This window comes from Arachis hypogaea, chromosome 2 (assembly GCF_003086295.3).
Source record: "Arachis hypogaea cultivar Tifrunner chromosome 2, arahy.Tifrunner.gnm2.J5K5, whole genome shotgun sequence".
Classification (NCBI taxonomy): domain Eukaryota; kingdom Viridiplantae; phylum Streptophyta; class Magnoliopsida; order Fabales; family Fabaceae; genus Arachis; species Arachis hypogaea.
In genome coordinates, this window is record NC_092037.1 from 86,436,579 (window position 1) to 86,449,008 (window position 12,430).

General features: G+C 35.0%; 1 protein-coding gene across 1 annotated transcript; it reads right to left on the reverse strand.

The window, feature by feature from the left end:
- Positions 1 to 9,213: 9,213 nt before the first annotated feature.
- LOC112748998 (small nuclear ribonucleoprotein SmD3b) lies at positions 9,214 to 11,070 on the reverse strand. The gene is made up of 5 exons (XM_025797261.3): positions 10,512 to 11,070; positions 10,285 to 10,337; positions 10,116 to 10,182; positions 9,982 to 10,038; positions 9,214 to 9,514 (listed from the first exon to the last, which is right to left on the reverse strand). Exons 1-5 carry the CDS (start codon positions 10,668 to 10,670, stop codon positions 9,455 to 9,457), a joined length of 396 nt encoding a protein of 131 aa, XP_025653046.1. The 5' UTR covers positions 10,671 to 11,070; the 3' UTR covers positions 9,214 to 9,454.
- Between the last annotated feature and the right edge of the window lie 1,360 nt (positions 11,071 to 12,430).

Sequence of the window (12,430 nt, forward strand, 5' to 3'; positions counted from 1 at the left end):
CATCACTACCATCTTATCCTTTTTCTTTTCTCATTTGAATTTCTTTTTCTCCTTCTTTTTTCTTCTCCTCCTCCATCATTATCATCATCGTTATTATTATCATCATCTTCTTCTTATACATATCGTCCTTATCGTTATCGTCGTTATTGTTATTGTTGAATTTTTGCTATGTTAATGATGTTATCTGATCTAAAATTGATTTTCGATGTATTTTTGTTCATGATTCAGTCTTGTTTGTGTGATTGTTTTCGAACTGAGTTAATTGTGTTGCAATTATTATGTAATTTCAGTTCATTTCTGAGTTAATTGTATCGCAATCCATTATGTAATTTTGGTTCATTTCTGAGTGAATTAAGGTGCATTTGAACTCGTTGTCCTGCACAATTCAAAACTCTTTCTCCTCATCTTATACTGTTTTTTCTTCTTTTTTATTTTTTTCTTCTTTATCTTCACTTTCTTATTTTATTTTCTCAAAATTCTTTTTTATTTACTCTATTGAGAAAAATAAAACCAAGAAAAAGAGAAAAAATATCAAACAAAAAAGAAGAAGAAACATAATAATGACGTTGTCTAATCCAAAATTGATTTTGGATGTGTTTTTGTTCATGATTCAGTCTTATTTGTGTGCTTATTTTTTAACTGAGTTTATGTGTCGCAATCATTATGATAAATTTCGGTACATTTCTAAGTTAATTATGTCGCAATTGTTATGTAATTCGGTTCATTTCTAAGTTAATTGTGTTGCAATAATTATATAATTTCAGTTCATTTCTGAGTGAATTAAGGTGCATTTGAACTCGTTGTTATGCACAATTCAAAACTTTTTCCTCATCTTTTACTGTAATAAAAGCAGCAATAAACGAAGGAAGAGAAGGAGGAGGAGGAGGAGGAACGCGAAGAAAAAGAAGATGATGATGACAATGATAAAGTAGTGCGTGAATATAAATAATTTGGTTGAAAGAATGATATGTGTGCGTGTAATCATGCTTTTTTTAAAGAGAGTAATTTTTGTTAGTATTAAATCTATTTGATTGAATTTTGATAACAATATTGTTTGGATGCGTAACAAATTTGATAAATGAGCAAAGCAGGGCAAAATCTTTTTACAAACAGACCAATTTCTTAAGAGTTAAAAGATTGACCATCGATAATAGAAAATTTCCTAAAATTATCTATCTAACACGAAAATGCTAAAGGATATATTAAAGTAATGAAAACTTTGAATTATATACTAATGTATTAATAATTTAATGATCTTATCAATTTTATTTTGATAATATGTTAAAATTAAATTCTATATAACTAAAAATAGGCTAATATATAAATATTAGAAATTAAATTTAATCTAGTCCAGCTTCAAATTTTAGTTTAAAATATTCTTATCCTGCACTTTAAAAACTATATATCATGACTCTAAACAACAACAACCACAACAATAATAATAAATCCTTTGATATGAAACGAACATTTAAAAAATAAATATAAATATAAATAAATAAAGGACCTACTAGCTGCTGGGATTCATAGTGATTCCACACTCTCAACAAAATAGTGATTAAAATTACTGTGTTTTAAATGTTACATGGCCCACGGCTAGCTGTTCGTTTACCATCCTGATGTCTAATACTTGTTCGTCTATGCTGTCACATAGACACCATAGTTATTATTTTTCTACTTTGCTGTATGTCAAGAATTTACTCAAGCAAGTACTAATGCCCCACATGGTGGTTCAAGCTATTACATGCTTTGTAATTAGAGATAGGGACGAATTCACCTCACAAAGTTTGAATGATGCATTGAAGTGGATCATTAACTATATGGGGACAAACCCTGCCAAGATCGTATACAAGCATATGATATACCTTTTTTTTGGCTTCACGACTTGAGTAACCATGCCCATGACGAAGATCGAAACTTTGGACATTCAATATTTGCTTAACGAATGATAAACCACCATGTTGAACCACACTTTGGTACTAATACTAATTCTTTTTTGGTTCAAAGGAAGAATTAAAATATACCCAAAGTAAGTACTAGGTCAGTTCTACTATATATATATATATATATATATATATATATATATATATATATATATATATATATATATATATATATATATATATATATATATATATATATATATATATATATATAGGATTTATATGTAAATTTTACTCGACTCTCTCTAAAATAAAGAATAAATTATTCTCTTTTAATATGTTTAATAATTATTAGATGAAACAAATTAACTTATCACAGTTAATGTTAACTCTTAATTTAACTTAAATTATGATAATTTAACTAGCTAATTAACTAAAGTATAACTCTTTTTGTAATTTATAAAAATTACTAGAAAAAATACATTTTATAATTTTAACCATATAATAAAAAAATCTTCAAAAAAATAAAAAGAACAAATAAAATTTTTGGTGACTCTTTACTACACTTTTTGCATTAGATGATTTATCATTCAATATTATTAATTAACTTTTTTTATATGTTCATATCTATCAATTATTCTTCATACTCAGTTTTTCACTAAACTCCCCGAGACACGGGGATCCCTGCGGGGACTGTCTCGAATATGGATCCGACTGTGGGGAATTTTTTTCCGCAGAGATGGGAATGGGAGACAAAATTCTCCCGAGGCAAGTGCGGGGATCCCCGCCCCGTCCCCGCTATTTCCCGAAATTTATAAATTTACTGAATTATCCTTAATAGTTTATTTCTCATATATGTTTTTTAATCATTTCTCTCACACACACACACATATATAGAAACCCAAAACTCCTAATCTTCATTTTCATAACCCTTCTTCAATTAAGAGATTCCTAACGCTGTTCATACTCCATCCAACCTCTCTGCAGCCACCCCCTCGCCACTCTCCCTTCTCATCGCATCGACACACCTCCCCGTGCCATCATCCTCACCGCGTCGTGCTTTCTATTTGCGGCGTTTCTTTTCGTAACTCTGCCATCGTGTCCATTCTCCTCTCTGATGCTGCATCTCTCACCTCGTCTACTGCTTTGTCCTTTGGCTCGTCGTTGCATCCCCCATTGCGTCATTTCGAAAAAAGTCACCATCGTGTCATTTAGACTTTTGTATAAAATCTTGCATTTTTTGTATATGATGAATACTTGCAGCTCTAATCATATAAAAATTAATAATTAGTTAGAACTATCAGATTGATGGGGAATGGGGTCTCCACGGAGAATGGGGCTCCATGGAGAATGAAGAGGGTGAGCAATATTCTCCCACGGCGGGGAATGGGGACGGAAATGGGGAGCAAATCTAAGGACAGGGATGGGGAGTAGGGAGGCATCCCTCGTCCCCGCCCTGCCCCGTTGACATCCCTAAGCACCTACCATATATACAAGGAGAAAGTTGATCACTATCATCTCCTTTTCCTTTCTTTAACCCCTTTGATTTTCATGTAGTATTATATATGTACCAGTGTTTTAAGATAGCGGCCATGGCTGTATGGCGTGGCAGGATTTGGCCTCACTGCCATACATAGGCCACCGCGACGTGGTTTTCACGGCGGGCCAAAAGCTGGCCGCAATTGCGGGGGCGCCATGACGGACCGCCATGAAAATGGCGAAAATGGCGGGTTTTTTTCGGATTTTTCAAAAAAATCCGAGGATAATTGGGTAAATTAGCAAAACCCTAAATGATACATGTAACCTAGTTCAGCCGCTACAATTCAAAAATGACTCTTTCTCTCTCTGAACGTCCAAAATGGCTCTCTATCTCTATTCTCTTTCTCTCTTCTCTTTGCCTCCTGTCGCCGCCGATCTTCGCCACTTCCTGTCGCCGTTCATCACCGCCCATCGCCACCGCCAGTCGCCGTTCATCGCCACCCATCGCCGCTGGTGGTCACCGCCGCTCATCACTACAGTTTCCTCTTTTTCTGGTTCATAGAAGTTACAGTACATACATTCCTTTTTTTTCATTCAGTTCACTCCACTATCTCCTTCTCTTCCCTCATAAACCTCTCTTCCTCCAATTTTTTTTCTTTCAATTCAGTTCACCATGTCAACTTCTAGACCAGCTCGTAATTCTAATGCCCCTGCCCCTGCCCCTGCCCCTGCTTCTGTTGGCCATGATGCTGGAATTGCTGCTCGTCCTGCAGGCTGTCCGTGCCAGTAGAATTGATCTAGGGTGAAAATATGTTAGTGCTGTGGAAGAAGAAAATATCAATGACACCATATGTAATTTTTGTGAAAAAAATTGAGAGGAAGAATTACACGGGCAAAGGAGCACTTAATGATTAAGCCTGGGAATGTTGCTGGATGTAAAATGGTCCCAAAGAATGTTATTACTGAATTATGGGAGTTTTACAATCAGAAAAAAAATAGAGGAAGACAAAGTTCTACACCGGCAAACACTGAGGAACATAGTGTCAATGCTAGGGAGCTTAATTTAGATGGTTTGGATTGTCAGAGAAAGATGCTCAAGGAATTGATGAAATTCCAAATCCAACTCTAATGGCAGCAGCTAGAGGGGGTGCAAGTTCTATGAGAGGTCCAATAGATTTGTTTGTGAAAAGACCTAAAACTGCCATTGCAAGAAACAAAAAAGGAGAAATTGAAGCAACAAAATATCAATAAAGCATCTAATAAGGAAGCGGTTCGTAGAGTTCATCGATACATAGCCCGGTGGTTCTACCAAGCTGGGATTCCATTGAATCTAGTGAGGTTGAAAAGTTTTCAAGAAATAGTGTGGGTTGTTAGAAGCTTTGGTCCTAATTTACCTGCTCCCACTTATCATGCTCTAAGGGTTACATTCCTTAATGAGGAGTTAGAATACACCAAAGACTTGTTGAAGGATCATAAGGAACAATGAAAAAAGTATGGCTGCTTTATTACGTCAGATGCTTGGACGGATAAAAGACAACGGAGCATTATCAATTTTTTTGTAAACTCTCCTGCTGGGACAATATTTTTGAAGTTTATTGATGCCTTTGATTATGTGAAGACGGGTGAAAAAATGTTTGAGCTTCTTGATGGTATTGTTGAGGAAATTGGGGAGCAAAACGTTGTTCAGGTTGTAACTGACAACGGGAGCAACTATGTTCTAGCCGGTAAGTTGCTGATGGAGAAAAGACCGAATTTGTTTTAGACCCCATGTGCTGCCCATTGTTTAGATTTGATGCTTGAAGACATTGGGAAGATACTATTAATCCAAAAAACCATAAAAAGTGCCATTTCTTTGGTTAGCTTCACTTATAGCCACTCTAGCACTTTATCCATGTTGAGATACTTCACAAATGGCAAAGAATTGGTGAGGCATGCAGTCGCCCGATTTTTCACTTCATTTCTCTCTTTGGAAAGCCTTTATGAGGAGAAAGAAAATTTAAGAAGAATGTTCACTTCGGATGAGTGAGTAAGAAATAAGTTGTCAAGGAATGTAAAGGAGAGGGAGGCAACAAAGATTGTTATTAGGCCCTCCTTTTGGAATCATGTCAAGTACACTCTTAAGATTATGGGTCCTCTTATTCAGGTGCTTCGACTTGTTGATGGGGAGAAGAAGCCACCAATGGATTATATATATGAAGCAATAGAGAAGGTAAAGGAATGAATCATGAAAATATTTTTAATGATGTGAACAAATATTCTGAAGTTTTTAAAATCATTGACAACAGATGGAATTACCAACTTCATCGTCTATTGCATGCAGCTGGTCATTTTCTGAATTCGGAGTTGTTTTATGATAATCCTTGCATTAAGTTGGATTTAGAAGTTACAAAGGGGTGGTTTGAATGTATCACTAGATTGGTGCCAAGTATAGCAGTGCAAGAGAAGATATTGGATAAGCAAGCACCATATAAGGCCGGAGAAGATTAATCCTCCGATGCATTATTAACTTGGTTAGAGTGTTAATTAAATTCTTAGACATCTATTTTAATTTCATAGCATTTTGGTGGCGGACATACGGGCATGAAACTCCAAACATGCGAGACCTTGCTATCAAGATTTTGAGCTTGACTTGTAGTGCTTCAGGATGTGAGCACAATTGGAGTATTTTTGAGCATGTAAAATATCAATTAAACTCGTTACAATTTAGAAGTAATAAACTTTCAAACTCCATAGCTACTTAGATTATATTTAATACTTTTGCAAATTCATACTAAAAGAAGAAATAGGCTTGATCATGAAAGGATGGAAAGTTTGGTATTTATAAAATATAACCAATAGATCGAAAGGTACAACCTTAAAGATGAAGTTGACCTTATTACACTCAATGATATTGATGAGTGTAATGAGTGACTTGTTGGAGAACTTGGGACTACCACCTTTCAAAGCGATGATAATGTGAAAGATGATGCTGATTTGGTTTATGAAGGTGACAACACTTTGAGCTGGAACCTTGTGTTTGAAGCAATGGAGGGACATGAGCTTACGACAAATACCAGGAGAAGACAACAGAATAGAAAAAGGAAAGAACCTACAGCTCCAAAGGGTGGATCAAGTGGGTTTAAGGCCTCCAAAAAAGGAAAGGCAATAATTGTGGAAGAGGAAAAACTAAAATTTGAAGATTTAGAAGATTCCGAAAATAAAAAAGAGGAGATTCAATTTAATGATACTGAATCAGATGATGATGAGGGAGTAGAGGGGTACGATAATAATCGTGTTAATTTGGATGAAGTTGATGAGAGTTAGAATTTAGATGGTTTATTTTATCATTTGTTAGTTTAAAGACATGATGAGACAATAGCTTTGGTCTTAAGTTTTTAGTTTTTATGTTCTATGTCTTATGTTTATTTGATTATTTCCTATATTTACTATTATATTTGCTGCATTAATTGAATGTTTTATGACTAGAAAAATAATTATATATATTAGATTTTATAGTTTATTATATTTGCAATTTTTCTGCATGTTTTTTTGTACATATATATATATATATATATATGCATTTTTTAGGTAATCCGTCATTTCCGCCATTTTCCACAACGTCATCCGCCATTATTTTATGGCGAATTTTTGACTCACCGCCATGAGCCGCCATCCGGAATAAAAAACTATGATATGTACATGTAATCCTTCCCCTCTCTCTCTATTTTTTTTTTTGTTGCCCACGATATTTTTCAATCCAATAGATTAAGGACTAATTCATTGCAAATCTAAACTTTATTTAAGAGTCTGCCACTAACTAATAGATTGTTACATACACAAGCCCGAAAAATTTTTATGTATGGTGATTTTTATAATTTGATAATTTTTTTGGGTCAAACATGAGTTAGTCTTGAATCTACGTTCCTCTTAGCACGGCCCATTTTCTACCCCAGCACCAACCAAATATGAAGATCTATAAAAGACCAAAAAATAAAAGAACTATATGGTTCTCAACATTATGGGAAGGCTTTGGAAAATGAGGAGATTTTAGTGTTGTAGATAACAGAAACGATTTACACAACTAAACGACTAATAACTCCCCTTAAAAATGTTAAATTGTATTTATTTGTTAAATACGTGAAAAATAATTGTCCACTAACATAAATTGTAATCACATTGCCATGCTTCAAAATTTTTTATGTTTAAGAATCATTTTCAGGAGATATTTGAGAGAGAAGATGGAAGTCAAATACACAATTCTGGGAGATATTTTATGGAGCATTCGAATTGTTCATTTTGCATGAGATATTGTTGAGAAATCCAATTAACGGATTCCGCCACCAAATCTTTGCATATAACTTAGATTGTTTTAATGAGAGCAAAGAACCTGATAATTCCTTTAACTCCTTATACATGTTACCATGCATACAGGCTTATATAGAAAACTTAGACATGATTGATCCCTGCAGCACCTTAATCAAGCTCTAACAGTATTTGCTATTTCTTAAACTTAAGTGTAACAAGTTCTTGTTGATTATCAAAAAAGAGATCACATGAATAATTAGTAAATCAAACTAAATTAATGTCGACCCTTCATCTTGAATCAAAATAAGAAAAATTACTTGGCAAATTTCATCTTTCCTTGACACAAGGTGAAACAATTCTGCGTTTCACAAACCAAAGATGTGAGTTTTTGCCACAAACTCCAAGAACTAGTAATTTTAATCCCAAGGTTAATACTAACAACTCAATGTGAGTTCTGAATTCTCCCTAACAATTCACAGCAGCTGATCAGCTGATGTTTAAAAAATGGGTAATGGGTAATTCACGTGCCGGATAAGGAACATGGCGCTATGTACTATGTAAGATCACATGAACAAAGAAGGCTACATGGACTGGAGAATAATATGCAAATAAGACTTCTAAAATGAAGCATTGTAATCACTGGATGACAACTGGACTATAGAGAGAGAATAATATGAAGATGAGCTTAATGTGGCAAAAGCAGTTTGCAATATATCACAAATGTCTTGGAGTTCAGGTGGAGCCCTTGGTGATACATCAGGGGAGGAGAAGATTAAAATGAATAAAATAAGCTCTGAAGATGTATGAACGAAGTTTAGCATGGCCGGTGATGCAAAAGCCAGAGCTAGATATGATAAGTAGGTTAGGTAGAGTCTGTTAACTTGCAACCGGTGGAGAAACCAGAATAACTTAAACGCAGCTTTAGTAGGTGCTCCTCAAACTGAAGTGATCCTAATGGCATTCTAAGTGTCAGTGTAGAAGATAAGGTCATGGAAATCAAAAAAGAATAGATGACCATTACAAATGTAATGGGGAAATGAGCTAGGAGTGAATTAGGAATATGGTCAATGAGATATTGATACTAATAATGGTCTTGAAACTTATGCCTATACAACATGGGAAAATAAATAAATTAAATAAAAATCAGTTACAAAGACAAGCTCACTAACTACTTGGACGCTGATGCAGTGTTTGGGAGCCAACAATACCATGAAATGAGATGACTAAAAATGTTACAAGAAGGAGAGGCAAGGGAAATAGCATAAGGATGGATGCCACCATCTGTTTGGTTATGCAACAAAGGATTGAACTTTGGAGGGTAAAAAGAAGTTGAGTTTTGAGTGGCAAGGGAAGAACACCATGACCGACCATCCAATGCCATTTAAATCCCTTTCTCTATGGCTTCCAAGACCAAACACACTTTAAGTGCATTTGGTCATTTGCTTCCTGGTCATCCCCCCCCCCCCCTTTTTCACCATCCTACCAAGCATAGACACGGGAAAAATTTGAGGCTTCAAAGACACAAATTGTTCCTGATTCACATATCAGATGGCATGAAAAGACTTGGTGCTGAACAGAGTCAAGAGCAAACCATTTTATAGATTCTATTTAGAGCACACTAGTAACAGGCATCTAGCAGCAAGTTTCAATATTTAACATAATATAAAATTATCCTAGAAGGAAAAATTGTTAGGAACACATTCTTCAGAGGTAACTTCTATTGGAGTTTCTCTCATAACATGAGTCTTCAACAACAAGCTTAAACATCATATCCAACAGACAGGGCAAATGAGAGACTATACGAATGGCAATCACCTGCGGACAGGTGGTACACCCCTTCCAGGTGCAGCTCCACGGCCAGCAGCCTGAGCCTACATAAGCAACAATTTTCAGTTACACCGCATGTATTAAATCAACAAGCCCTTCAACTACAACAATTTAGAATAAATAACGGAATACAATAGAATGTGATAGTAATATATGGGGTGAAATAAAACAAAAATACAGAATGTAATAGATTCTCCATTCCATTGTTAGAATATCACAAGATAAAGTATGGAGAAATCCAATTGCCATACAATGGAAAAGGGGGGACCAAGAATGTCTCTAAATTATATGGTCTCAATCTACCTTCCATTCGATTCCATTAAAATTGGAGGGAAGATAAAAAGGATTGTATTCAATATCATTCTATCCTATCCTATCCTATCCTAATTTTAAAATATACAAACAATGAGACCTAACACCATTCACCCCATACCATTTTAATCCCATAACTTTCCCTCTATCCAAAGCATAGCAAGAGAGTGAGATCTATAAAAAGGAAAAGGAAAAATACCTTTGCTCGCATTGCAACTGCTCTGCCTCTACCAACACCCAGAGATGCACCCTTGCCCTACATGAGATTCAAAGGTGTAAAATGCCAATAACAACAAACAAAGTATTCAATCAAAACACAAAAATAAAATGTACCTTAATTCTTGCATCCAAGCGCTTAAACATTGGAGCATTTTTAAGCATGTCTGGTATGACCATAAACCTGCCCCCCAAAAAATCATAGCCTTAGTTCAAAAAATAGAATTACCATATCATTCAAACAAGCAGCAACATATAGTAGATTCAATCCATCCAATATCCATACCTAACTTTGCTTCCTCGAATAAACACATGCTCAAGTTGCGATGTCCTTCCATCCTGAAGCAGGTCAAAGAAAACATCAGCCAAAAATTCAGCAACAACTCACATTACGAAGCACATATTATTTAAAATATTTGCAATAACACTAAAAATTTCTTCAAATAAGTTTGTAACGGAGCATAAGATTATTGATTCGAAAAAAAATAGCGATGTTGGGGGAAAATGGTGAACCTTCGCAGTGTATGTGATACTCTCGAGTTGGCAGTTCCAGTTGTCCTCACACTCAATCATGCTGCCACGGTAGAGTTCTCCGCTTTTGAGCTCAACGGTGACAACGTGACCCGAAGCCTCGTGAAGAAGCTTCACTGGAATTCCCAAGCTTCTACTCATCTTCTTCTTCTCTCTTTCAACGAAAAACCCTAGGTAATGTACTTGATGACCCTGTGCAAAATAATTATAAACAACTACGCAAATTCAAAATATACAAAGAGGAGAAGGCGGCAAGAGGAGGATGCGAAGCTGCTTCGCGGTGGTGTCAGTGAGAAGCGAGAAGAATTGAAGAACGAAGACGAAGAGAGTAGAGAGAAATTCAGCCAGTTAGGGTTTCGGATTTCCTTTTGGGCTTTAGGGTTTTTGTTTTGACCCAAAACGAACTCCCTCGTCCCGATGCAAAATATATTGGGTGTTTTTGTCATGAAATATATTGGGTTGAACCATCTTGTTTCAATTGTTCTGGTAATTAACCGAATTGGGCTCAGGTTCTTATCAAACTGGTTTGACCATCAGCTCCGGTCCAATTTCTAGAGCTATATTAACTTAACGTAACAAGTTACAAGTTAATCATGACCAAAAACAAGTAACAAGTTAACCAACGACCAAAAACACCTAGGACCACAAAAAACCACAACAAGTTAACAAATTATCTGACCCAAAAAAAAAAATATTAATAATAATGAGTAATATATAATTATAATCAACTGAAGTGATGAACGAAATCCAAATTCCAATTCGACTTGTTTAATATATGAGTTTAAGTTTAGGTTCACATTCAACTTTTTAGACTCCTAAATAAATTTATCGAGTTATTAACGAACTGAGTTCGGGTCCGTTCATGAATCAACCTGAGTTACTCTTAAACTTGGTATGAAGAAGCAGAACCACCAAAATTTGGGGTCAAACAATCAAAAAAGTTCCTCACGTGGGTGGTTTTATTTGCAACAATAGAACTTCTTAAAAAGGATGGAGTCAGTTTTTTACCCCCAAGAGAGAAATGATTTTCATTAACAAAATGTACAAGTACATTTTATTAATCATAAATAGAAATAGAAGAAAATGAATCAGGCATTATACATAAGCCCAAATCAATTAGTTCGATGGCACAATGCCACAATAATATCTCTACTTTTTTTTTATCAAAAAAATGGAGCTTAATGTGACTCAAAATTTCAGTGGCACGAGAAAAACAACAAATTTCATAAATCCTCTTAGCAGTTAGCACCAACAGGCAACAAGGAAAATAGTGAAATAGATAAGATAAAATAAAATTTTCATAAAATGTTGGTGCAGACGTGCAGTGGGCCAACTGCAGCTAATTAAAACACATGTTGAGGAGTGAGGAGGACCACTGAATCTAATAGCCGTAAGCAACTCAAGAGTCACATTCTAATCAACCGATGCAATGATCCTTCAACAATTGCTGTGTTTGATTGGGAACTCACGCATTAACAATTTGTTGGCTCCTGAAGGAAACAACATGTTTTGATTTGCAAAGTTCCAAGTTGCAATTGATGCCTTCGTCTCTGCCTTTGGAAGTTTTTTCACATTTCGGCCACTGAAATATCTTTTGCCAGTTAGACTTAATATATATAGCGTTTGTTGATTTATGACCTTGACTGCGAGTAAAGATTTAATGTAACAAAAAAATATACTACTTACATAAATTTCAGTTACACATTGAATACACTATTAAAATAATATTTAAAAATTCTGATACCGACAGAAATACACTAACAATAAAATAACTAATAGAATGAATAACATGACAAAACTTTTTTTTTTTGGAATAATGGAGCTCAACATTAACATGAGAAACAGTGATGGATCCAATAAACTTTGTTAATAAAAACAAAATATATATAATATAATAATAA

Coding starts and splice junctions, on each gene's coding strand:
- LOC112748998 (XM_025797261.3), bottom strand. CDS start 10,670: ATGAGTAGAAGCTTGGGAATTCCAGTGAAGCTTCTTCACGAGGCTTCG. Junction 10,338..10,511: donor GTATCACATACACTGCGAAG/GTTCACCATTTT, acceptor GACCTGCTTCAG/GATGGAAGGACATCGCAACT. Junction 10,183..10,284: donor ATTCGAGGAAGCAAAGTTAG/GTATGGATATTG, acceptor TTTGGGGGGCAG/GTTTATGGTCATACCAGACA.